The following is a 27,788-nucleotide window of genomic DNA, read 5'->3' on the forward strand; positions in this document are numbered from 1 at the left end:
GGGAAACACTGTATCCAGGCAACAGATCCCCTGAAATCTCTTTATTTGAGAAAAGCACTAGAACAATGAACTTTTAAAAAAAAAAAAAGAACATTTTTACACATTTAAATGCACACGGTACAGGACACAATGTTTGGTGTCGTTCATTAAAGGGTTAGTTCACCCAAAAATGAAATCGTCATCATTTACTCACCCTCATGTTCCAAACCTGTAAGACTTCCATCTTCAAAACACAAATTAAGATATTTTTAATAAAATCAGATTTCTGTACCTCTGTTGACAGCAACGCAACTACCACTTTGACGCTTCAAAAAATTTGTAAAGAGATTGTAAAACGAATCCATATGAATTGAGCGGTTTAGACAAAATTTTCTAAAGAAACTCAATCGCTTTATATGACATAAACATTCATCAAATCACACATCAGTTGTGGTAAACAGAAGCTCAAGCATGTTTGCTTGACGAACTAATGAACCTCATGCATCAAGCATGTACAGTTGAGCTTCTGTTCATGTTCCTTGATCAATGTTTATATGTGAATAAAAGCCTAAATCAAATCTGTTTGTCATATAAAGCCATTGTGTCTCTTCAGAAAATTTGAACTAAACCGCTCAATTCATATGGATTAGTTTTACAATCTCTTTATGAACTTTTTGAAGCGTCAAAGTTGTAGCTGTTAATGGAGGGACTGAAATCTCATTTAAAATATCTTCATTTGTGTTTCAAAGATGAATGAAAGTCTAATGGGTTTGGAGTGACATGAGGGTGAGTAATTAATGACAGAATTTTCATTTTTGGGTGAACTAACCCTTTAACACACACAGCTGAGGTTTTCTAAAGACGATTGACCACAGTCATTCCAGACGACGGCAGCTCCTGATCCAGCAGACGGAAGAGCATGGCGCACTTGTTGCGTTGAGAGACGTTGCCGAGGGTGTGATGTAATCGTGCCTGTAGGTAGTGTATGTCTCTCATACGCTCTTTACAGTCAAGACGAGAGAAATACACCGCTGCCTCATCTAAAGTGTGTACGGCTTGTTCCAGTGCTGCAGGAAAGAAAATACTTCACTTAAACATATGAAGTGTGACTTGAATACAGTGAGATGGTGACAAACAGGACTCGGGCAGTACCAGTCAGTCTGTGTTCCTGTGCGGCACTTCCTGCTAAAGCCATCTGACAGCGAGCGGCCAGCAGCAGAGCTCTGCCCTTGTCTATCAGAGAACCGTGAGCCAAAACCGACTCCAACACGTCCTGCACCAGTGCGAGAGCCTGCTCAGGGATCCCCAACATCAGCTATGAAGAGAGATGATCAATATCAGACACTCCTAGTTTAAAATGACACAATTCCTTCATCTTTCAAAAAACAAACAAAAAAACACACGAGTGAATTCTAAGATGAAATCAAGCAACTAGGAGATGTTTTGTGAGCATCTGTCAATCATTATCAGGTGTCTGAACACAATCTGTGAAGGTTCTTGTTGGTGTACCTGTGTAAATGCCAGGTGTAACACAGTCTCTGAGGTCAAGCTCTGGAGGTTGTGTTGGCGGGACAGAGCGAGAGCCTGTAAGAGTAACGGCAGAGCTGACGCAAACCCAGACGAGTCCCAGTGAAGCTCTGCAGAGGCCAGCATCACCCTGCCACACAAACACACTCAAGAGTTAAAAACAGACATGGGAACACTGCCGTTTCAACAAGATTTCAAATACACACTTCAAAAATTTGGGTCATTAAGATTTTTAATATAAAGTGAAAATGATATACACATTATTAATACACATTTTCAAATACAAATGTTTTTGAAATAAGTCTCTTATGCTCATAGGCGGCATATATTTGATCACAAAAATACAGTAAAAACAGTAATAATGTGAAATATTATTACAATATAAAATAACCGTTTTCTATTTTAATATACTTTAACATAACATGTAATTTATTCCTGTGATGGCAATTAAAGTGCTAGTTGATCATGATTTCATCCTGACTTCAATTCCTCTAAACACTAAATCATTCCTTATTTCCAGGTTTCAATTAGATCTTGAATCCCAGATTTCCAGTGTGATCTCAGACTGTTCTTTTTATAAAGAGATACCTGATGATCATCTCTGTGTTCTTGCTCTTCTCACACTGCTGCTGCAGCTGCTGCAGAATCTTAGAGGCTTCAGACGTCCGATTCAGAGCTTTCAGCAGCTGCGCTTTCCTGAACAGACAAGAACACAAACAATCACTTGAACAGGTCGATCTACTAGAAAAATATACTATGTGCAGTTATCTACCTGTACAATCCCTCAGTGCTGTTTAAGGCAGAGATCGCTGTGACATGGGGTTCAGCCAAATGGTATTTCCCATCATTCATAGCCTTCTCAAACTGAATTTTCAGATCACATAGCATCCAGAGCTGGTAAAGAGAGAAATAAAATCATATATAGTGGCTGCTGATCTGTGATTGATCATCTATATTGTGTTCGGCAGACTTACCTTGGCATGCTGGGTATGAGGAGGAAACTGCTGCTTCAAGTGTTTCATGATGTCCGTCACAACAGCATAAAGGCCCTGAAGGTGAAGAAAAATCCCAAACATGCTATTTTAGCATTCAATACATTTAGGCAAAGAACAATACATGAAATCAAGCAAAACAAAAGTATTTGTGTTTATGTTCTTGTGTGAGAGGTCAGTACCTGCTCAGCATGAAGTTCAGCCAGATGGCAGAGGGCGACGGCAAACGCCTCAGTGTTGTTCTGCTGCACACTGAAGTTCACCGGCTCCAGACTGTTCATATTCAACAGGAGCTGAGCCTGCTGCCGTGCCATAGTGCTACAGAGAACGCAAATAAATTCAGCTTAAACTACATCAAACCTGAAAAACTGCATCAGCTGTGGCGCTAATATCAATGAAGAAGTGAAAGTGAGAGCCCTTACAGTCTGTTTGAAGACATTATTTACATATGACAGTTAAAGTAGAATCAAAGGAAATTTAATTTCACTTCACAGTTCTTTTACATTTTAATAAAAAGAGGGTTTCTGTGCTATCTGACCTTTTGCCATACATCCTCCATATGGAGGTGGTCTGTGCCAGGCTGATTTCTATCAGCTCAGAGAGGCTTTGCTTCCAGTGCATGATGTCGGTTCCTCGCAGGGCGTCCAGCAGCTTGTTGGCCGGCATGCCCTGTTTCGCTCCCTGCTGGACCAGCGACTGAATGCCTAGAGAAGCTAAATACTGCAAAACACAACAGAGAACGTTAATTTTTTTATTTCAATGTATAATGATGTTGCAAGAGATTAATATGCACTTAATGTGCCTGATGATGACATTTATTATGTCTTGTTCTTATGTAAAGCATTTCTCTATATTCCATAAAAGGGCATTAAAATGGTTCCATCTTAACGAGTTACTCACAGGGAGACAAAAGTGAGCTGCAATTTTCACAGAGTCTTCAGTTAGTACCACACTATCAGATCCTTTCATCTGTTCTAGTGTGTACAGCCAACTCTAAAATCACAAATTCAAAAAAATTACAATACAGCAGAGACTGTAAAGTATAATATACAGTACATACTAGGGGTTGCACGACTACTGATTTCTGCTAGTCGATTTCTTATCAAAACAATACTCGAGTTACTCGACTACTCGTGGTTCATGCTACTGTAAATGAAAAGACATGAAATAGTTCTTATAAATGTTTATTAATTCATAGCCTAATGCAACAATTATAAGTAAACTCTCAAAACATTATAATTATGACATTACATATTTTAATTTTCATTTTAGAGTAAAGCCAAATAAACCCGCGATAACCCGGGCTGCGTCAACAGACGATGATCATGTATAGACGATAGCCAGAGATATTGTCAAAGCATCAAATATTGGCAATATTAAGAGGATTTGGCATTTCCAATTAATGTAAGCCTGTTACATTCCTCTAAGTTTATTATTATTACTATTAGATTAGGCTACTTTCATTATTAAATTAATATTAATTTCATAGCGCATCACCACATAACTGACGTGCTCTGAGGATAATAAAAGATTAGGATATTTGCTCATCTTTGAAAATTTTTTCTTGCATTTCTTGCAAATTTTTTTGACTGCAGTCATCAATGAAAATTAAGAGCTAGCCTACTTCAAGCACCGACTTAAAAAATACAAAATACTATTATTCTAATTTGTTTCACCATATACGGGCCACAAGAAAAATAATGGATAGGCCTATATACCGTTATCAGCATATTATGTTGAAATTCATCTCTGAGAGAATATGGTCCATTAATGCAGCATCAGGCAGCTCCGTCACTTTTTACTTTCACTTTGAATAGCCTACCGACCAAGTTTTCACCGGCATAAGTCTTGCGCAAAGCTTGCACGTTGCTTCTTGTGTGATATCCATTGGCTCCGCTTTTTGGTTTAAAATGGAAAGATTTACAATATTGTGACGTATCTCTCTTTTTAAAAATTAATTTATGGTTAATGTACGCTCGAGTAGTCGATTGTTTCCGACAGCGCAGACTAGTGGTTGAAGTAGTCGGTCTCTCGACTGCTCTATGCAAGCCCTAGTACATACACACACTATCATTTAAAAGTTTGAGTTTGGTAAGGTTTTATATTTTAGAAATACATCTCTGCTCACCAAGGCTGTGTTTGATCAAAAATACAGTAAAAACAGTAATATTGTGAAATATTATTACAAATTAAAATAACTACAGGTGCTGGTCATATAATTAGAATCATCATCAAAAAGTTGATTTATTTCACTAATTCCATTCAAAAAGTGAAACTTGTATATTATATTCATTCATTACACACAGACTGATATATTTCAAATGTTTATTTCTTTTAATTTTGATGATTATAACTGACAACTAAGGAAAATCCCAAATTCAGTATCTCAGAAAATTAGAATATTGTGAAAAGGTTCAATATTGAAGACACCTGGTGCCACACTCTAATCAGCTAATTAACTCAAAACACCTGCAAAGGCCTTTAAATGGTCTCTCAGTCTAGTTCTGTAGGCTACACAATCATGGGGAAGACTGCTGACTTGACAGTTGTCCAAAAGACGACCATTGACACCTTGGACAAGGAGGGCAAGACACAAAAGGTCATTGCAAAAGAGGCTGGCTGTTCACAGAGCACTGTGTCCAAGCACATTAATAGAGAGGCGAAGGGAAGGAAAAGATGTGATAGAAAAAAGTGTACAAGCAATAGGGACAACCACACCCTGGAGAGGATTGTGAAACAAAACCCATTCAAAAATGTGGGGGAGATTCACAAAGAGTGGACTGCAGCTGGAGTCAGTGCTTCAAGAACCACTACGCACAGATGTATGCAAGACATGGGTTTCTGCTGTCGCATTGCTTGTGTCAAGCCACTCTTGAACAACAGACAGCGTAAAAAGTGTCTAAAGACAAAAAGGACTGGACAGCTGCTGAGTGGTCCAAAGTTATGTTCTCTGATGAAAGTAAATTTTGCATTTCCTTTGGAAATCAGGGTCTCAGAGTCTGGAGGAAGAGAGGAGAGGCACACAATCCATGTTGCATGAGGTCCAGTGTAAAGTTTCCACAGTCAGTGATGGTTTGGGGTGCCATGTCATCTGCTGGTGTTGGCCCACTGTGTTTTCTGAGGTCCAAGGTCAATGCAGCCGTATACCAGGAAGTTTTAGAGCACTTCATGCTTCCTGCTGCTGACCAACTTTATGGAGATGCAGATTTCATTTTCCAACAGGACTTGGCACCTGCACACAGTGCCAAAGTTACCAGTACCTGGTTTAAGGACCATGGTATCCCTGTTCTTAATTGGCCAGCAAACTCGCCTGACCTTAACCCCATAGAAAATCTATGGGTATTGTGAAGAGGAAGATGGGATATGCCAGACCCAACAATGCAGAAGAGCTGAAGGCCACTATCAAAGCAACCTGGGCTCTCATAACACCTGAGCAGTGCCACAGACTGATGGACTCCATGCCACGCCGCATTGCTGCAGTAATTCAGGCAAAAGGAGCCCCAACTAAGTATTGAGTGCTGTACATGCTCATACTTTTCAGTTGGCCAAGATTTCTAAAAATCCCTTCTTTGTATTGGTCTTAAGTAATATTCTAATTTTCTGAGATACTGAATTTGGGATTTTCCTTAGTTGTCAGTTATAATCATCAAAATTAAAAGAAATAAACATTTGAAATATATCAGTCTGTGTGTAATGAATGAATATAATATACAAGTTTCACTTTTTGAATGGAATTAGCTAAATAAATCAACTTTTTGATGATATTCTAATTATATGACCAGCACCTGTATTTTCTGTTATATATTTTAAAATGTAATTTATTCCTGTGATATCAAAGCTGAATTTTCAGCATCATTACTCCAATCTTCAATGTCACATGATCTGTCAGAAATCATTCTACAACATAATACGCTGATTTGGTGCTCGAGAAACATTTATTATTGTTGTTTATGTTGAAAACATTATATAGTTCAAACTGAGACAAGCGCATGTCACTGAAAGGTCATAAAGGTAAAATGAAGTTTGCATATATTTATGATAATTCTAATAACCTTTAAAATTTAAAATAGGCAAGGAATAAGACAAACTGTTCTTACCAGACAGTGCTGGAGACACACATGGTCATTTGCTTCCTGTGCGATGCGGATAGCTTCCTGTAGAGCCAAATCAGCCTGTTGACTGCACACACACAACCACAGAAATTTGAAAACAGCTTTAGTCATATAACAACAGTTCAGAGGCTAAATTTGTATTGGCTGCCACTTATTTTCCCAGCAAAAATGAAATGTTCCTGACACAATGCAGTGCTCAAAACATAATCTTGATAACTAATACGCACTAGTGTCCAAAACGACAGTGCAAGGTTGCCAGATTCAGGACAGCATATCGTAAACTGCGACCATAGCCTTCATCTCCATTGCTCTTCCCCTCTCCACCGGAAAGAATGAGGCGGTCAAAGTAGTGCAGGAGGCTGTGAGTGGAGATGAAGATGTCCTGCACTCGCATACTGTTCAGATAGCTGAGGTAATGCTGTGGAGACACAGAGAGAGGCTCAGTGACAGTAAAAAGAGATTCATCATCTGTCTCTTGAAATGAAGGATTTCAGCTTACAGCTTCAGCGAAGTCAGGATTAAACTTGAGAATGTTGTTGAGCTCGTCCTGTAACTTAGCTGGCGACATGGCCTTGTTTTCATCATTCTTCAGGAGGTACGCCTGGGGAAAAAACAAGGTGGCAATCATACAGGGCAAAATAAATCATGGACAGCTGTGTTTATGAAAGCCAAATCTCTTCTAGGTTATGACAAACCTGTCGTGCGAGGAAGTATTCTGCTTGTTTCTGAGATAAAGGACCTTGGGTCTCGTCAGATCTGATGAAAACAGGAAATAAACCCCCCAGTCAAGTCCATTCTTATTCAATATGCCTCTGTTTGTGTTGGGGTCCATTTGACTTCCCATTGGTTTCCATGCAATTTGCCAAAAGTAGACATTATCAAAAACACTAAAGATTCATGTAAAAACAAACAAACAAAAAAACACTATTGTAGTTTGACAGAGACTAATATGTCAGAAACGTAATAATTTCTTTCCATCTATTTCTATTGTGTTAGGGGTCAATTTGATCCACATTTTTATTTTAAAAAATTAGCTGAATTGACACAAAAAGAAAATACTTTTCTTCTCATGAATACTTGTAGTGACAGTGACTATTTGCACACTGAGGAGCAAATAACTACAACTACACATAAATAGTATCTAAAAATATTTATAGTTAGTCCAAGTAGTATTTATTACTGTTTGTACTTTGTATAAATAGCCTCTGACATTTGTTATGTCTGGTTCTCAAACCTTTGTGAGGGGAAAATTGGGTTCTTGCACTTATTTTCAGTGAGATCCAAAAAACCAACAACCCAAAACATCCTTTCAGATGTTTTGACTGTGAAACTCAAATGGATGAAGAAACAGTGAATTTTCTTTGGATGTCTTTGAATCAAGTTCTCATGTGTTTCATATTTTAGTCTTAGACAAGCTAAAATAAATGACAAGAAACTCTTTGCTGTTTTTTTAAAGTGTTGATTTTTTGGCAAATTGCATAAAAAACATTGGAAGCCAATTAAACCCCAAACACAATTGATGTAACCAAAATTTGTCAAGCCTTTCCAAAACACATTCGTGTTCAATCTTTACATACACATTCAAGGCCATAAATGAGAAATAGTTACAAAATTACAAGACAAAATAAATAGTTTCAAGCTCTTTGAAAATGGAATACGGGTCAAACTGACCCTGAAATAATAATACAACCTCGATTCCACTAATAATACAAGTAACACGTAATTCCCTCTGACCTCAGTTCAGACTGGTGTAGAGATATTGTGTCCAGCTCATCTTTGTCTATGCGGTCGGCGCTGGGGTCTTCAGTGTTCGTCAGCTCCATGTCTTCGGCGGGCAGAGCGGACAGCTCGGGCTGATTTCCACGATGGCAGTACTGCTGCAGGGACTTGTACAGCTTATATACCTGACTGAACGATAGTTTATTGTAGGCCAGCAGCATCTGACGCATGAACAGACCTAGAAACAGAAAGAGATTAGAGAAAAAAAGCTCTTCTTAATTACTTTTTTCATGTTTGCTAACTTAAGAAAAAAATCAAGATATTCTGAATTAAAATAACCTCTTTTAACAACACTCTCTTATACAGTTAGAAAGTGACAAATGTACTTTAATGGAGAACATGATCTCATCTGACACATTTTACATCATGAGATGCTTTAGTTAAAGTGAGTTAATAGATGGACAAATAAGGTAATTTAAGTTTTAAATTTGCTGTATTTGATAAGGAAACTCCATGAAAAATGTCCAGCCACAAGGGAGTGCTAGGGGGAGGAAAGGTTTAAAGTGTGAAAAATATAAAAATTAAACAATAAAAAACTACATAAAGAAATAATTTGACTAAAATAATAGATTAAAATGAGTACATAAATTGAATAAAATAACTAAAACAAATCGATTTGTAAAATATGCATATAAAAATAAATTGATTTAAATAATACATATAACCGTACTACAGAGAATAGAAAGAAAAAAGAAAAAAAACCACAATGTAACATAATTGACGCATTTATAATACTAATTTTTCCACAGTATTAATTGGGTCTTTATACTTGAAAATATATAAGTGTCTTTTAAATTTTAGGGCCAGAGTCCCATGCATGAGGATGATCATATTTAGGGGCCCGTAGAATCTAAAAATTGAAAACGTCTGTGAAAGTACACAATCTGACAACATCACTGCTTGTCATTTTACATTTACGAAAAAAACAAAAACAATTAGGAAAATATTTTAGAATTTCTCAAAGAATTTTGCAAGAATTACACTTACTTACGAACATTTTATAATATATTTTAAGAAACTTTTTCTTAAGAAGATTTTCACAAATCCAGACCTAGACCAGAAAACATGCTTGAGCTTCTGTTTACCACAACTGATGTGTGAGTTGATGAATGTTTGTATGTATAAAGCCTAAATTCAATCTGTTCATCATATAAAGCCATCGAGTCTCTACTGAAAATTTGGACTAAACCACTCAATACGTATGGATTAGTTTACAATCTCTTTATGAACTTTGAACCTGAAGCGTCAAAATGGTAGTTGTGTAGACTGTCAATAGAGGAGAGAAATCTCTAAGATTTCATTTAAAAGATCTTCATTTGCGTTTCGAAGATGAACAAAAGTCTTACGGGTTTGGAACGACATAAGGGGAAGTAAATGATGACAAAATTAACATTTTTGGGGGTGAACTAACCCTATAAATTGGGCAATATCTGATGGTAATTGTGGTTACACCCATGAAAGAAACACATATTCGTACCAACAACACTAGTTTTGAATGCCTCCGAGTCACTGAAAGCATTTGGCAGGATAGTGAAAAAATGCTCCATGTCCTGCAACTCTCCATCAGCCATTAAAAACAACCTGAAAAACAGAAGGCAATGATTATATAAGTGATTAATACATTAAAACCTACCCAAATACAAAGTTCTTTATAAAGAGAAGATACACACTGTACCTGAGTTTAACAGCATTGACCATCCGAAGACAGCACTCCTCCACTATCTTCACAAACTGCTCCAGGGTCAAATCTGCACCCTGATCACAAACACAAATCAAACATCTGCAGCTTAACTTTATCTAGAAAATTATGTGCCCGGAAACATTACATTAGCTGTTTTACTTTATTATTATTTTAAACTGTCAATGGAAACAGCCTTACTACATGCAATGCTACATGCATACCTGTTGTAAAGGCAGGATGAGTTTGTTCAGGCGTCTTCTGTCCAGAAGAGCCATTGGTTTGGTTGTGGACATCTCATACAGTAAAGCTAACACTGCGATCTTGTATGGAGTGACCCAATCCTTTATCCCGAAGATATTGGCATGAACAACCCCATTTGTCATCATGGGGTTGAAATACAAACTTTCATGCACACTGGCCATTGCCTCTCGGGACTTATATTCCTCAAAGATCAATAAAATGAAGTGTATTGGTGCAGTAAATACTCTAGTTTGATATAACTATGCTGTTATATGGCAAGCTAAAATAATCTAGCTTACATTATTTTGATAATACGGTAAAACATCAACGGTGTTTCAAATGCAGTAACGTTAATAGCGATTTGAAGGCTTTCTTCCATGTGAAAATTTATAATAATAACCACTATGTTCAATACATTAGTTTAGTAATGAAACACAGACATTTATGAATATATTCACATGGATCATATGCTAACAATCTGACGGCCTTTTCTTCAAAATACCCTCCAGTTCCGTTTACGTTTCAGGACGCACTGTAGAGCACAGACGAATTGATCATGTTTTAGTGCTCAGAAGTCCGATTCAGTTTTTTGAATCGGTTCTTATGAACAGTTCGTTTCAATGAGTCGTTGAGCTGTTAACATGGATCGTTTCGAGTTGGATATGTTCAAAAAAAGACCGTTCTAGGTAATGAGACTCGAGACCAATTCAATCCGATGTGGATAAATTGTTAGAAATCAACTCTGCAAAACGGTTCAAAAGATTTAGTGAAAATATCTCATGACTCAAAAGAACAATTCATTAGCGAATCGGGTTGAGCGCTGATAAATCGATTCCTGAGGACACACGATTGGATTTTATCAACCTTTATATATTTTCCAACATAGAGCTAATTATAAATTCACAGATTTTTCAGCTAATTTTTAATATTTCCGCGACAAATAAGTTTAGTCTGCATTTAACGTTTAACTACATTTAAAGATTTTTTTATCTGCACACAAGAGGTCGCAAATGTTGAGAATATGACATGCTTGGCATTACATTTAGTTGAAGAAAAACAATCCTACTATATGTAAATTAGTCATATACATGAACAAAATCTAAATATACATAGTTTATCGAATATATATGTCCAATTTATGAGCATGCGCATACTGTCCAATACATTTTAAATTTATTTTTTACTTCTTTAATATATTTTCATGATGTCAGTTGATTTTGTCAAGTAATGACTATGTATACATTTTTAATTTTTCATCAGCATAAATCACTAGAAGACATGAAGAGCATTGGAAATGTTTTTCAAAATACATTCACCCCTCATATTTGATGTGTGGGGAATTTTTTGAACTATCCACAAAGCCTAAAAATGTTCACCAACACATTTACCAATATAATTAAACAACAATTCTGAATCTAATTATACAGCTTTAAACATAAAAAAAACCCTTTATCAATTATGGATTGTTATCTGTCGGAACAGCAACAGTGACCTGAGACTCAGGTGACACTCGTGAATTATTCAGTAAATCTGGTAATAAACACTGCTTAAAATGAGTGTTAATAAATGTTAAACCACAAATAAATAAACTTCAGACACTATTTATGTTGTAATAGTACTCTTTATGCTGATAACATAAACTTTCAGCTCAAAAAATAATTCTGTAAAACTAATAATAAGGCTTTATTAGGATGCGAACTAAGTCTATCATGCTAAAACATATTAAAGCAAATGAAACAAGCAGTTCCATTACATCAAGTGTAATAACTTTAATCGAAATGCACGAACTTCCGCTGCACTACTGGAGGTACGAGATGATTGGTTGGTTGGTGTTGCCTCACAGGATATCCACCGCTGTGATTGGCTGAAAACGCTACGTTCCAGTTACATAGCGATCCCGGTGCGTCTGTAGACAGCGACTGTAAATGAGGAGTTAGACGTTTATGAGCAATGGCCAGGCTGCCTTCACATACAGCTGGGTGACTTCCCGCGGTGTCCTGGAGCTGCTATGAAGGTACAGTAATGTCTAATAATGCTCGTTTAGTTTTTGAGCTTGTTCCTCTCTTGGCTGTGTGTCATGCTAGCATTATTAATCTGCTCTCTTTGCTATCAGCTCGATAAGTAACAGATGAGTTCCAGTTTAGCATCTCGTGCGTTATTTGTATTGTGTGATTTTGTGCATTCATGACATCTTTCATGCCTTAAATATATGTATATATCAGTCAACATCTAGCAGTCATATAATTTATGTAGTGTATTCAGTGATGTAATGATCAGCAATGTGTTAGTTTGTTTTTAAATCTTCTACTGTCATGTTTTCATTTGTTGGGAGGCGAGACCCAGCAACAGGACCTATCCTTCACTGTGCCACACGGTGACAATTGGGAGTTGATTCTACTGTTGGCTCCCTATGAAAATAAAAACACCATGGTTACTCTGTTGAGTGTCACTAAGAGCTCTAGCTGCAGTCACAAGTCATTTAAAGCACTGTAATCCCTTGTTATGGCTTAGCCCTATTCCCATCCTTCTCTAATGAGACTGATCCCAGTCAATGGGAACTATTTCAGGGCAGGACATTCTGAATGGATGTTATAATTAGAGTTGTCAAAAATAACATGTTATTTTATGTTTGAAGGGGTCCTATTATGCTCGTTTTGGGGTCTGTTAGAATAGGTTTTCATGGTTGAATGTTTAAAAAACATTATTTTTCACACTATTTACAATGTTGCATCACCTCTGTCCCTAGTCTTTTAGTAACACTATGTTCCAGTCTTCACAATGTGCTCTGATTGGCTGGCTAGACCAATGTGTTGTGATTGGGCAACTGCTTTAAGCTTGCTACACCCCATACCATAAACATGAATTTTCACACACTACTAAATCGATTGACAGCACTAGTCTTAATAAAACGTCAAATGTTTGAAAAGACCTACTCAATGAAGATCATTGTCCTCATGAAAGTCTTTTGTGATTGTTTTCCGTGCAGGCGGGGGCCTCGTCCATGTGGGCATCATGCTGTGGTCTGTTGAATGAAGTGATGGGTACCGGGGCCGTGAGAGGGCAGCAGCCAGGTTTCGGGGCCGGTGCGGGGCCGTTTCGTTTCGCTCCCACAGCGGGATACTCTACATACCCGCCTACAAGCTCCACCAACACCAGCCTGGTGTGTCAGTCCTGTAGACAAGCCTTCTCTGTCTTTAGGAGAAGGGTAGGTAGACCTGCACACCTGTCTTTGCCATATGATCTCATTTGTTCTGCATATTAAACCTAAAAGCGTTTATTATATTAAAGACCCCATGAAATGGTTGATGTTTTTCCTACTGAATCTGTAAGTTAGGACCATGTTGACAGTTTGTACATTTAAAACAAAATTTACAGTAAATCACAGCCAGGCAAATATAGCTATTTGGTGGTGGGTGCTATTAAGGCAGGGGACATAGCTTTTGATTGGACAAAAATGTGTATATTTGCCTGAATGCAAGATAAGCTTTTTTTTCTGTGTGTAATTTTTGAATGTGCACAAATCTCTCATTTGATTTCATGGGGCCTTTACCCTTGTGAAAACAAAGTACAGTTTACTTTTAAAAAAGTTTACTAATTTTGGAAAAATATACTTTGATAGAACATGCTTAAGTGCAAATAGAATGTAATGTTTTCGGACACTTAATTGCAAGATATTTGCAGTTAAATGAAAATGTGTAGTAGCTTTATTTTATTTTATATTAAATGCAATTAAGATGGACTTAAGTACATATTTGTATGTAATTTCATTCTTCTGTTGTTTGAAAAAATTGTGTCTCATTTCGGAGACTGCATCCTCCGGAGGTCGCATTTGAAGGCTGAATACGTCATCAAGGATGTCATATTTAAGAAGAAGTAACCATAATAAAATTGACTGATATTCATTGTGAGGTGTAAAATACTGTAATTTCTTTCATATGTTGCAATCTAACGGTTATTTTTCTTAAATGAGCCTGCCTCGATGATGTTTGCAGCCTTTAAAGGGTGCAGCTCCTGAATTGGGTCACAGCCATTATTGAAAAATCTCTTGGCTTCCGTATTCTGCTTTCTTTTGATGTCATACAGGACACATAAAAAAAAAAAAAAAAACTCATAATCCTGTACTGAAACCAGAAGTATTGGATTTGACACAGAAATACTCCGTCATACTTAAATTTGGCCAAACTTTGGCCATGTTTAGCATGAGAATGCAACTCTTTAACAGTGTAAATCAGTCAGAATGCATGAAATAGCTTTATACCACCTTTTAAAATAAGTAGCATCAAAATAAGTGTACTTTTAAAGCTTAAAATGTACTTTTAATTTTACTTATTACAAAATGCAGATTTTAAAAGTGCACTTAAGTTTGTTAAGAAACAGTCATGAAAGTGTACTCTCTTTAAAGGTGCCACAGAATGCATTTTTACAAGATGTAATATAAGGCTGTTTCTCAATATGCGTTCTTCAGCAATCTTGCGTCCTTGTGTTCTTGCTCTACGTCATCATCAACCATCGAAGTTCGTTCCAGTACTCAAGAACGCAAGAACGGAGGACGCATGAAAGTACCCGGATGTGTTCTTGATATCGAGGATGCATCGAATGCAAACTTGAGGGAATCGAACCGTTAAAAATCCCAGAAGACGCTGCGGCGGTCGACGTACGGAAGCCTGTAAGCTTTAGTTCTCGTGAGATTCCAGCTACAAATACGTGATGGCTCGTGAAAGTAAACCGTTTTTTTTTGCTTAATTTTAATAAAATGATAACTTGAAGAAAGCCTGCGGTATTTTTATTGGCAAAAAAAAAATAATCTTAACATTGACAAAGCAGCCAAAGGCTACTCATTTTCATAAATACACGCGGTGAAATAAAAAGACATAAAATTATATGAAAATAATGTCTATAATAATATGAAAGAAATGTTTTAATAGGTTATGACAATTGTTTATGTTGTTATGTTGTATTTATTGTGTATTAGCCACTTGCTATATAATATAATATGCTGTAACGGTCAGTTGAGCAACAAGATCGCAGCACATCTCAATTCTCAAATGATGCGTTCTGTGTCCTCACGTCCTTCCGAGTTCATTCTTTCAAGGTTGCCTGGCAAGACCGGACTCCACGAGAACGCAAGTCCGTTCTCTGCGTTCTTGGAATTGAGAAACAGCCTAAGTCTAAGGCTGTCCCCTGAATATGTCTGTGAAGTTTCAGCTCAAAATACCCCATAGATTGTTTTTAATTAATTTTTTTAATTGCCTATTTTAGGGCATCATTAAATATGCGCCGATTCAGCATGCTTCCCCTTTAAATGCTCACGCTCCCGTCCCTTAGCTCGCGACTCTACAATACATTGCATAAACAAAGTTCACAGCTAATATAACCCTCAAAATGGATCTTTACAAAGTGTTCGTCATGCAGCATATCAGATCATGTGAGTATTGTATTTATTTGGATGTTTACATTTGATTCTGAATGAGTTTGAGGCTATGCTCCGTGGTTAACGGGCTAAAGCTAACATTACACGCTATTGGAGAGATTTATAAAGAATGAAGTTTTTTATAAATTATACAAACTGAAAGTGTTTAATAATGAAAATAACGACGGCTCTTGTCTCCGTGAATACAGTAAGAAACGATGGTAACTTTAACCACATTTAACAGTACATTAGCAACATGCTAACAAAACATTTAGAAAGACAATTTACAAATATCACTAAAAATATCATGATATCATGGATCATGTCAGTTATTATCGCTCCATCTGCCATTTTTCGCTATTGTTCTTGCTTGCTTACCTAGTCTGATGATTCAGCTGTGCACAGATCCAGACGTTAATACTGCCTGCCCTTGTCTAATGCCTTGAACATGAGCTGGCATATGCAAATATTGGGGGCGTACATATTAATGATCCCAACTGTTACGTAACAGTCGGTGTTATGTTGAGATTTGCCTGTTCTTCTGAGGTCTTTTAAACAAATGAGATTTACGTAAGAAGGAGGAAACAATGGAGTTTGAGACTCACTGTATGTCTTTCCATGTACTGAACTCTTGTTATTCAACTATGCCAAGGTAAATTCAATTTTCAATTCTATGGCACCTTTAAGTACACTTAAGTGGCCTTTTATTTCATTACCATATAATCTGCAAGACAAGTACAGTTTTTTTTTAATAATCTTTTAAGATTTGAAGTACACTACAAGTGCACATTTAGTACAATTAAGCACACTTTTTCACAAGGTTTGTAAGTGCCTTCCAACATTATTAAAATATATCGAAGGATTAGGCAGTTAATAATCCACAATCTTCCTGTCTTTCCAAATGCAGATGAGAGTTTTTAATTTTATTGCAGTCTTTCTTTTTTTTGTCCTTTTGATTAAGCACAATTTCCCTCTTTTTCTCCACCCTAGCACATCTGTTGTGACTGCAAGAAGAGTTTTTGTTCGCTGTGCTCAGTACTTCAGGAAAACCTGCGCAGATGCTCAACTTGTCAGCTGCTGAAGGGCACTTCATTCCAGCGTCCACAGCTCATGCGTTTGCGTGTTAAAGACTTACGGCAGTACCTTGTGTTACGCAACATTAACACTGATACCTGCAGGTACTTTCACACAGGCATTATTAATAATAGGGCTGATATCATTAGTGTTTTTGATTTGTTTGAATACTTTGAAATCTTTCTTAGGGAGAAAGAGGACCTTGTGGACTTGGTGCTTTGCCATCAAGGTGGAGAAAGTGAGGATGATCCAGACACGCCTTCTCTGCAATCACGCCCCCTGTATAGCCCACCTCCTTCAATTGAAGAGCCCACTTCCCCTCTCTCAGCTATCTCTCCAACTCAAGAAGAACAAATCAGTAGGAGCAACAGCTCAGAGTCCACCAATCAGGTGTGTCCAGATTATTCTAATCTGTTACCATGGCTATTTGACATACATTCCAGTATGCTAATTTTCCGTATGCATGAATTATCCTAATACATTTGCCAAAATGAGCAGTAAAAACCAGAGAGCATTGTGCTGCAAATATCCCACAATGCACTTGACTCAAACATCCATTTTCAAAATGTCTAATGAACTGATAATAATGTTTTTGTAAATATCTTTAATTTTTATTAAATTTCAATAATTTAATAATAAAACACAAAATACAATACAAAATTGAATTAAAAGTTTTTTTCAAGATAACTGGACACCACTAAATTAAACATGCAGTATGATGAAGGTCATGTGACCATTATAGCACACTACTGTTTAAAGGGGCCATGACATGAGAAATCAAATTTACCTTGATCTTTTGACACATAAGTGGTCTTCGTATGTATAAACGAAATATTTACGGAAGCCTCCGACCAGGAGTAACAGTTGCAAGAAAATAGCAGATTGACTAAATTATATCAGTAAGCTCTTTTTTTTACCTGACAGACTTAAATACTTCAGTCATATATGATAATGTTTGCATTTGCAATCATTTACATTTCAAGAGACCCAATCTGTGTCGTGCATGTTATCAAATAAAATTATAATAAATGTAATTTTTTTTTGTATATTTTTATTGATATTATTAATTTCAAATACAGTTTGTGTATACCTATGATTAAGTAGTATCATATTTCAATGGAAATTTATTTTTTACCATTAGTTAAATGAGGCAAAATAGTTAAAATAATTTCAACACAACTTCTGCTCATGTAAGGCTGCTATTGGATCATTGAGGATAAATACCATATTATGTGACTAAGCATTATTTTACAGAGAGCTTACAACTTACTAGCTACGCTTAATAAATGGTGCAACCAACTAAAGTACAGAGTTACAAACTAGCTAGTAGTTACTGAGCCTGTAGTGTGGACTTTTCATTGTAATTTAAGTAAGAACTTATGCATGGCTGGTACAGTCCTACCCAGAATGCACTGCTGTGCACAAAAATCTGTGCTCAAAACGTCTGGTTCGTAAAAGGCTTGCGGCAGAACTGTTTTGCACAGTTTTGGCATTGGATTTAAAGGGTTAGTTCAACCAAAAATGAAATTTCTGTCATTAATTACTCACTCTCATGTCGTTCCTCACTCGTAAGACCTTTGTTCATCTTCGGAACACAAATGAAGATATTTTTGATTAAAATCTAATGGCTCAGTGAGGCCTGCATTGCCAAGAAGATAATTTCCTTTTTCATTGCCCAGAAAGCTACTAAAGACATATTTAAAACAGTTCATGTGACTACAGTGGTTAAACCTTAATATTATAAAGCGATGAGAATACTTTGTGTGTGCCAAAAAAATAACTTTATTCAACAATATCTGGTGATGGGTGATTTCAAAACACTGCTTCATGAAGCTTCAAAGCTTTACAAATCTGAATAATGAAAATGAATAACTATTTTTTTTTTTTTTTTTTTTTGGTGCACAAAAAGTATTCTCGTCGCATCATAACATTAAGGTTGAACCACTGCAGTCACATGAACTGTTTTAAATATGTCTTTAGTAGCTTTCTGGGCATTGAAAGTGTCAATTGTCTTGCTGGCCATGGATGCCTCACTGAGCCATCGGATTTCATCAAAAAATATCTTAATTTGTGTTCTGAAGATGAACGAAGGTCTTACGGGTGTGGAACGACATGAGGGTGAGTAATAAATGACAGATTTTTATTTTTGGGTGAACTAACCCTTTAAGTGCACTTTAATTCATTTATACCACTGTTAACAAGAGGGTTGAATGATGTTGTAACTTAAAGATTCTTGGCTAACTTGTTTACTTGTGGCAGTCAGTGGTGAATCCTCTCTGAAGCTGTTCTTAGCATGGACGGCTAATTATATTCTTTCTGTGTAAATGTTCCTTGCTGATAGGATATTGAGGACTCCACTTCAGTTTCACTCCTTAATCTTGACCAGGCAGAACACACACCCGAGGTGAGTTAAGTCATTTACTTGTAATCGAAAGGACTAACATGGTCAAGAACTGTAATACGTACTTTCCTGGGCTGGTCAGAAGCAGCATATCATCTCCACACATCTTTGGTCTTCAATTTGTCCTGATGGCCATTAAATTGACTTGAATTGACATTTTTTACATTTTTAAAGGTGCTAAAGAGGATCTTTTCGTCGACTGAGAAACCAAAGACTGTTAGTGAGTTTTTGAAATGAGGGCATGCGTGAGAACAACCCCCCTCCTTCACAGCTCGTTTCGAGGGAACGCCTCCCAGAACTCGTGCACGAGTATTGGAACACGAGTGTTTACCACCGGCATTCGCTGTGTCGTGTTAGTGGATTCATTATGTCGGACTCACCGCAGGTAACTCATAATCTGCAGTTGTTACTCCTGTCTCCTGACAAAAAGTGTGAAAAGAGTGTGGAAAGTTACTGGAGCGCGCAGCTGCGCACGTCTCGCACAAGGAACATCACGGCAGTGATTGACAAGCCAGAGGGCCAGATTGGCTGATGTTTTTAAGGCCCTACCTCATGCACAGATGATGTATATTAATATTATTCCTTTCAGTGCACCTAATAAATAGTCTTTTATCAGTTAGTAAAGACAGTTTCAAGTAATATTGCAAAAATGTATAAAACAAAACATCCTCTTTAGCACCTTTTACTGTGTATTCAAGTAAATTTGTCACATTCAGTGTTAATTTAATGTTTTTTATATACTATTATAGTATGTATTAATATTTTGAATTAGCTTTTATTTTTATATTTTCAGTTTTTCAGTTTAATTTTAGTTTAAGTATTGTTTTTTTTTTAAGATATATATATATATATATATATATATATATATATATATATATATATATATATATATATATATAATTTTTTTCTTTTATTTTTTTTTTCTTAATTTTTAAACTTTTAGTCAACAATAACAACACAGGTCACAATGCAATCAATTTTATTTCCTATTTTCTGGTTATAGATGAAATAACAATTTCTTAAATTGCAGAGATTATATAACATGAATGTGCCGTTACCATCAGGTTAGTCCTCAGACGCGGCGGCGGGCTAGAGTGTCTCTGTCAGATCTGTCCTCCCTTGATGACGTGGAGCAGTTGACCGTCCGGCAGCTGAAGGAGATCCTCGCGAGGAACTTTGTGAGCTTCTCTGGATGCTGTGAGAAGTGGGAGCTGGTGGAGCGCGTCAGGAGGCTTTACCGGGAAAATGAGGACAATCGCAAATCTAGTGAGTGTTAAATACAGAACTGCAACACACAGTGTCTAAAATTAACCTTTTGCCATACCTGCCAATTGTGAATTAATTGAGAAAATACTGTCTATGAAAGTTTTACAAATTCTTTAAAATATATGTATATTCTTTTTTTATAAAAAGGTGCTTGTTTTTTTTCTTCCCTTTCAGTGGAAAATGTGAGCAACCCCATCACTGCAGGTAGGAAATTACTTCACCTCACAGTCTGACTTAAAAAGAGCGCAAATGCTTTTTTAGGTGTGGGTCTGAGTTGATTTTTATTAATGATCAGCTCAGATTTTCACAGTAAATTAAATAGAATGTTTAACTAATAACTCATAGCTGAGTCTAATAGCTGTGCTTTGCTCCTCCCACTTAAGTGGTAGCTTATCCCCCTCCAATCTGCAATGGCGGAATCGGAGGTAAGGCTTGCGATTGGTGGAAATGTTCCCTGGTCACACCCACCGGTGCACTGCAGTTTGTGATGTCATTGCACTTCAGCCCCCTCCCTGCATGGCCAGTGCCAGATAGCATGTATTATCAAAGAAAAAAAGAAAGGAAAAATGTAAAGTGCCATTGTTTACACTGATGTAAATGATTAATAATGCAATATGCATTTTATTGGTAGGGTTTGGGGTCATAAAAATGTATATTCTTTGACTGTTTACCCTCATTATCCCATTTCATCCATGTCCTTCATCGAATATTATTTTGTTGTATGACTAGGGTTTATTATGTAAACTGCACAATGCAAGAGTTTGGATGTAGTGATGCACTGAAATGAATGTTTTTACCGAAACCCAAAATAAAGTTTCGGTAATTGATTTTTAGGGCTAGGACAATATATCGATGCATCGCAATTCGTGGATTGTTTCTGATATTTTCCAAATGCATCGCAAATCGATTCTGAACTTAGTTTTTAACAGCAGATGGCACTCTAGGCTATTTTTTTAACTGCACACTCAAATGCTCACGAAGAAGAGCGTTCGTGCGTTCAGCTGAGTCTGACAATTTACTTCAGAATTCTTCACCTCAGAATGCTTTTATGATGTGAGATTGATGTAAACGGCTCACTGCAAACACCCTTGTAATTCGTTTCAGCCTTTTCGACCTTTATGAATTATTATTTTATAGAGGGTTCAAGTGGTGTGTGCGTGTGGTGCATTCACACTTGTAGTTCCGTTCATTTGGTCCGGACCAAAAAAGAAAAACAAAACATTTAGTCCCGGTCCGATTAGCGTTCACATTGGCAATTTTATCACCGAACCAAAAGATACCGAACCTAAAGGCATAGGGATACATTCACAACGTGATTGGTCGGATTTTATGACGTATTGCCTATTTTGAGACAGAACTTGCCGAACATCCAAAACAATGCTGTGTGCTGAGGTAAATGCGCTCGTTGTGTGTGTGTGTGTGTGTGTGTGTGTGTGTGTAGCCTGCATATGATGGTATGTTGGCCAGCTGGGAACTCGTGAAGAGCTTATAAAATGTGTAAAGTAGTCAAAACAGTGGCGGGAATCATCTGTCACACACACAAACGATCTGCTGCGTGGAGACGTGCGTCTGATGCCTGAAAAACCAATATGCGTGAAGATTCTGTCCTTTTTAGGGTCTCGTCTTCCTGTTTTTGGTTCGTTTACATGTCTTTGGTCCATGTTGCGTTCATATATCATTCGTACCGCACCAGAGTTCGTTTGGAAGCGGACTGAGCTCTTTTCAGCGGTCTCGGTCTGCTTGTTTGGTGCGCACCAGGGTTCGGATAGCAGCGTTCACATATGTTCAAATGAACCGCACTAACAGAGCAATCACACCAGGGGCCTGTACCATGAAGCTGGATTAGCTGGCTAGCCAGGTAAGTTTCAGATTAGTTTGTGCCAATCCTGGGTTTTAGGTACCATGAAAGTGACTTGGCTTTTAGCGGTGTTCATCGCCATAGTAACTTACGCTCCATGGCTAACCTGCTCCGGGGCAGGTTATGTTCTAGGTTAGAGATCTCAAACTGAAATTGGACCAATCAGACGTAAGCTAAGTGACACTGACACACCCAACACAATAAAGTCCATCCCTCAGTTTCTCTTCCTCCAAATTAAATGTCACAATATAGTAAAAAACAAATATTTAATGATAAAATTGTCTGGTTTTAATGATAATTACTTAGAATTATTTTATGATTTATATATGATTTGTATAATTATCTATATTTTTATTAATCCATTACATGCACACAAGTTTAGTTTAACAGTTGTTAGTAAGCATTTAGTTTCAATGAATATTAATATATATATAGATCTTATGTAATATAAATAAGTAAATATACTCTTTAAATATGACTACATGTGAACTTGTATATTTGAGTCTCTATTGCTATATATGATCAACTATATAAACTAACTTCACAACTTTCACTTGCACTGATAGAGAAAGATCATTTCTTTTATTTGTCCTCTTTCACAGACAAGTATTTTCCATTAGTGTAAATGCGTTTAAATTCTTCATTTTCAGCAAAAGAGTTTTGAATCACGCTGGCTCTCTCGCGAGAAGTGAATCACAGTTTATCTCTGTTGCAAGGCATGTGATTGGCTGTTTGGCACTATTGTCACAGATTCATGTGCACGCGCTCCACAAACTCAGGATCAAAGCCTGAGTTGACAGAGAAAGTTGATGATCAGCATCATGGTACCAACAAAGCCAGATAGGAGTGGTTTGGTTTTGTCAACTCGAAACTAATCCTATAACCCTGAGTTTGTTCAACTACCATCATGGTACAGGCCCCAGGGTTCGTTTTAATCGAACCAAACATGACAAGTGTGAACGCACCCTAAGAATTGGAAGGAAGCAGAGTACGGCTGTTTCTAAGGGTGTATTCAAACTTGTAGTTCGGTTTGTTTGGTTAATTTGGTCCGGACCAAAGAAGAAAAAAAAAACATTTAGTCCTGGTCCGGTTAGCATTCACATTGGCAATTTTATCACCAAACCAAAAGATACCAAACCTTAAGTCATAGGGATACATTCATAACGTGATTGGTCGGATTTTATGACGTATTGCCTATTTTGAGACGGAACTTACCGAACATCCAAAACAATGCTGTGTGCTGAGGTAAATGCGCTCGTTGTGTGTGTGTAGCGAGGCGTAGCCTGCATGTGATGGTATTTTGGACAGCTGGGAACTCGTGAAGAGCTTATAAAATGTGTAAAGTAGTCAAAACACCGGCGGGAATCCATCCGTCACAAACACAAATGATCTGCTGCATGGAGACACCCGTCTGATGCCTGTCATGGGCAAACTCGCGACTATGACGAGAAAAACCGACATGCGTGAGGATTCTGTCCTTTTTAGGGTCTCGTCTTCCTGTTTTTGGTTAGGTTAACGTACATGTCTTTGGTCCGTGTTGCGTTCATATATCATTCGAACCGCACCAGAGTTCGTTTGGAAGCGGACCGAGACCCATCTTTTCAGCGGTCTCGGTCCGCTTGTTTGGTGCGCACGAGGGTTCGGATGGCAGCGTTCACATATCAAATGAACCGCACTAACCGAGCAATCGCACCAGGGTTCGTTTTAATAGAACCAAACATGACAAGTGTGAACGCACCCTAAGGGTGCTTTCACACCTGCCTCATTTAGTTCGGTTGAATTGTACCAAAGTTCGTTTCCCCCTTTGGTGCAGTTCGTTTGGGCAGGTGTGAAAGCAGCAATCGCACTCGGGTGCACACCAAAAGTGGACCAAACAAGTGTACCGAGACCTGCTTGAAGAGGTGGTCTCGGTAAGCATTCAAACGAACTCTGGAGCGGTTCGCTTGAGATGTGAAAGCAATCCGACCCAGTTAACGGACCAGCGAACCAAATTATATCATTTTCATAATGGAAAATGTGATATAAAAAGCAGTAATGTCTGGTTCTGTGAGTGAGCACATTATTTACCATATCTGAAAACCAACGAGCGCCTCTATTGTGTAAATACACTTCTCCGTGCAAGAATGCTGTCCTGACGAAGTCTCAGTTCCCGCTCTGCTTCATCATTAAATTCAAATGGTCTCTCTCGACAGACACACGGACAACAGGTCGCCTACTAGACAGCGCTGGGAAATCCAGAGATGGAGAGAGAGAGAAAGAGCGCGGGTTTGAATTTGCCGCAGCATTAATATGAATGGAGTATATCATTTAACAGCGGGAGAGACGGCTACATTTATAAAATGTTTGTGTGTGTCTCGACAGTTACAAATAAAGCCACAATAAGCTCATGGAGCTAGCTTGTCAATCATTATTTTGATGGATGATCGCAGCGAAAACTCTGACCAATGAGAGGACAGTTGTACTCGCATGTGACTTGCCTGAACGCATTTTGGTACGCTTTGAAATGTTGCCATGTGAAAGCGAACCGAACCAAGAAGAAAATGCAACATTGTAACAAATTTAGTCCCTGTTTCGGAACAAAACAAGCGATCCATAGGTGTGAAAACACCCTAAAGCACGCAGTGCCATCTGCTGTTTAAAACTAGGCTTAGAATCGATTTCGAGAGAGAATGTGTGAACGGCCCCTTACTTCCTTTAACTTAAGAGCCGTGTTTTTAGAATGCTGTGTCATGCGTGAGATGCTGCGAAAAACGTTTGTTCAATGGTTAAAGACCTTTGTCTATTCTACTTCCTTTAACTTGAGCACCACATTTTTTTTCAGAATGCCTGTGTCTATCTAGAGTGCGTTTACATTGAAAAACAATGGGGGAAAACTGTTTCGGGCAATTAAACTATTTCAACTAAGGCTTTTTTTTTTTTCATTTTTATTGCTGTTCCAGACAAATATTTTCATCGCCAAAATTTCAGTGCATCACTAGTTGGAGGTATCTTACTTGAATTGTGGCCATCTCTGGTTGTGATTGGTTCTTCGGATATGACATGAAGCCGCTGATTAACTCAAGATCTTGTTCTTACAGATGGATTGGCACATGTTGTAATGTCTCATCTGTTTTTCCTCTCTCTCACTACAGATGGTTGCAGGACCCAGTTATCAACTGACGACAACCTGTGTCGCATCTGCATGGACGCTGTAATTGACTGTGTACTGCTGGAGTGCGGTCACATGGTCACCTGCACTAAATGCGGGAAGCGCATGAACGAATGCCCTATATGCAGACAATACGTTATCAGGGCTGTGCATGTTTTCAAGTCTTAATACTTCTGGGAGTACGTCCTGTTTCACCTGCAGATTGCAATAGAGACTCGGTGAGGATGCATCCAGCAAGTGCCCGTCTTCACATCGGATTAGTGCGGAAGATAAAGTTCTCTGCTTAAATTTTCATGGCGTTTCAGGAAGCCTTCAGACAGCAGGCCACAATGGCTTTGTCAATAAATGCTTCAGTAAAAACATTCCACAAGCTCTACAAAGAGGCTCTGTAATAATATGCAATTGTTCAGCAGCAACACCTCACAGCCTTGACTCGATGTCCTACAGCTTTGAATACATTTTGCTCACATGTCACTTGCAAGTACTGTGAGAAGCTCAAGAAAAGAACAAAATAATGAGAATTACTCAAGTGTTTTCATCAACATGCACCATAACTCAGGATGGAAGGATTTGAATGTTCCTATTGCTCTTTTATTTCTTGTTTTTGTCGCAACATCTGTGAATGGGCCTTTGTTTCCTGTTTATATTATGAATCCTCTTGGATTTTTGAACAAAGTTTTTCCTGCAAGTAACATTGTACCCTCTGATAACTTGACACTGGTACCATTCAACAAATTATAAGCAGCATAATGAATGTTTCATGGTCCTCAACAGATTAGTCCTCTGTTTTTTAGTCATATGACTTCCTTTCTTTGTCAAAAGTCTTAGGACATTTGCTGGTTTCTTGAATATGTGACTAGAAAACCAGTCTATAAACCTGTTGTTAAATCAGTGTAAATGGTGAGAAATAAGAGAGAATGGAACTGTTTTGTATTCACCAAGTAATTAAATGTATTGGGTGTCATATTTGAAAAGTAGGACCATAAACCGGTACAATATAACTGTCGATATAATTTGAAAATGTGCATTTTATGTATGTGCAAAGTAACCGTAACTTAAAAATTATGCACGGGGTAAAAGAAGAGGGATGATATGGGTGCCAAAAAGGTGCATTTCTGTGTCTCCAGTGCACTACAGTTGTTGTTAGTACTTGAATTAATGTAAGTCGGAAAACCTTAAAAATAAAACAAAAAGTCATCGATTGAGAGTGATGACCCAAACAAATGATCTACCCATATTTTGTAGCCATTGTTAATGTGTATGATAAACCTGATTAGATGTTGGATCATGGCACATTGCATAGAGCTGAAGCATCAGCTGCACCACAGCAATACCAGCCTCTCTTTTTGTGTGGCATTTTTTAGATAATAAGGGATTTATGTAACATTTAGTTGTTTATTCGGATTCATTACATCCTTGTTTAATTTGTTATGTCTGACATGTCTTTAATTCCTGTGTAAATACCTATTCAGATAAGCTTATTTTTCTTAACAAAAAATAATTTGATATTGGTTTCTTTTGATCAGTTGCTGTTACTTTAATATAGAATTAACAAAAAAGATAAAGCGGTATGTATGTTCTTAGTTACTTGTAACACTTAAATAAAAGTGCTAAGAAAGATTTGAACTGGATTGTACTGCATTTGTTATTCTAAAATGTCAATTTGTTGTACTCATTCATTATTTGGTGCAATGTGTAAATTTTATGAGGATGCAGTGACATATATGCAATATAATATACATAACTATGTTTTCAGTGGTGTATAAAGACCTTACATTATGAACCAATATGTTTTTATTACCTTAGAATGAGCCATTTATATCTACATACACCGTGGGTCCCCTTACATAAGTCGCCATTTTGCACCAGCATGTTTCTACAGTAGCCCTAAACGGACAAACTGCTCTACAGAGTGCGTTTGATTGACTAGCTACTCTCTTCTGTCTCAGACGACGACATATTTGTCCTGTGTTGGCCACCGTAGCGTCTCAATATTGCAATTCGCAACCTCACCATTAGATGCCGCTAAAATGTACACACTGCATCTTTAAATCAGTACCGAAATCGGAAATATTTAAAGGATAAATCCACTTTCAAATAAAAAATTCCTGATAATTTACTCACCCCCATGTCATCCAAGATGTCCATGTTCTTCTTTCTTGAGCCGAAAATAAATTTTTTGATAAACATTCCAGGATTATTCTCCTTATAGTGGACTTCAGTGGCCTCCAAATGGTTGAAGGTCAAAATTGCAGTTTCAGTGCAGCTTCAAAGGGCTTTAAATGATACCAGACGAGATGAGGTCTTATCTAGCGAAATCA

The 27,788-nt window shown here is 37.4% G+C and overlaps 2 protein-coding genes across 3 annotated transcripts; one reads left to right on the forward strand and one right to left on the reverse strand.

The window, feature by feature from the left end:
- Nucleotides 1–26: 26 nt before the first annotated feature.
- On the reverse strand, nt 27–10,861 carry anapc5 (anaphase promoting complex subunit 5). Its single transcript, XM_048210399.1, has 17 exons — nt 10,292–10,861; nt 10,065–10,144; nt 9,867–9,970; nt 8,345–8,567; nt 7,306–7,366; nt 7,110–7,211; nt 6,838–7,028; nt 6,596–6,677; nt 3,399–3,491; nt 3,037–3,218; nt 2,681–2,816; nt 2,481–2,555; nt 2,279–2,400; nt 2,095–2,202; nt 1,489–1,636; nt 1,132–1,294; nt 27–1,046 (listed from the first exon to the last, which is right to left on the reverse strand). Exons 1-17 carry the CDS (start codon nt 10,490–10,492, stop codon nt 835–837), a joined length of 2,283 nt encoding a protein of 760 aa, XP_048066356.1. The 5' UTR covers nt 10,493–10,861; the 3' UTR covers nt 27–834.
- A 1,309-nt stretch (nt 10,862–12,170) lies between these two features.
- rnf34a (ring finger protein 34a) lies at nt 12,171–27,250 on the forward strand. 2 transcript variants are annotated; one of them, XM_048210402.1, is made up of 9 exons: nt 12,171–12,324; nt 13,297–13,515; nt 16,711–16,898; nt 16,983–17,184; nt 19,136–19,198; nt 20,260–20,461; nt 20,636–20,665; nt 20,845–20,886; nt 25,451–27,250. In XM_048210402.1, exons 1-9 carry the CDS (start codon nt 12,319–12,321, stop codon nt 25,633–25,635), a joined length of 1,137 nt encoding a protein of 378 aa, XP_048066359.1. In that variant the 5' UTR covers nt 12,171–12,318; the 3' UTR covers nt 25,636–27,250. The 2 variants fall into 2 exon arrangements, with proteins under 2 accessions (XP_048066359.1, XP_048066360.1); XM_048210403.1 differs by lacking the exon at nt 20,845–20,886.
- Nucleotides 27,251–27,788: the final 538 nt, after the last annotated feature.

This window comes from Megalobrama amblycephala, linkage group LG12 (genome assembly GCF_018812025.1).
Source record: "Megalobrama amblycephala isolate DHTTF-2021 linkage group LG12, ASM1881202v1, whole genome shotgun sequence".
Classification (NCBI taxonomy): Eukaryota; Metazoa; Chordata; class Actinopteri; order Cypriniformes; family Xenocyprididae; genus Megalobrama; species Megalobrama amblycephala.

Coding starts and splice junctions, on each gene's coding strand:
- anapc5 (XM_048210399.1), bottom strand. CDS start 10,492: ATGGCCAGTGTGCATGAAAGTTTGTATTTCAACCCCATGATGACAAAT. Junction 8,568..9,866: donor ATTCAAAACTAGTGTTGTTG/GTACGAATATGT, acceptor TTCTGTTTCTAG/GTCTGTTCATGCGTCAGATG. Junction 1,295..1,488: donor TACACCTGGCATTTACACAG/GTACACCAACAA, acceptor CTCTCTTCATAG/CTGATGTTGGGGATCCCTGA.
- rnf34a (XM_048210402.1), top strand. Junction 13,516..16,710: donor TCTCTGTCTTTAGGAGAAGG/GTAGGTAGACCT, acceptor TCTCCACCCTAG/CACATCTGTTGTGACTGCAA. Junction 19,199..20,259: donor AGGCAGAACACACACCCGAG/GTGAGTTAAGTC, acceptor CGTTACCATCAG/GTTAGTCCTCAGACGCGGCG.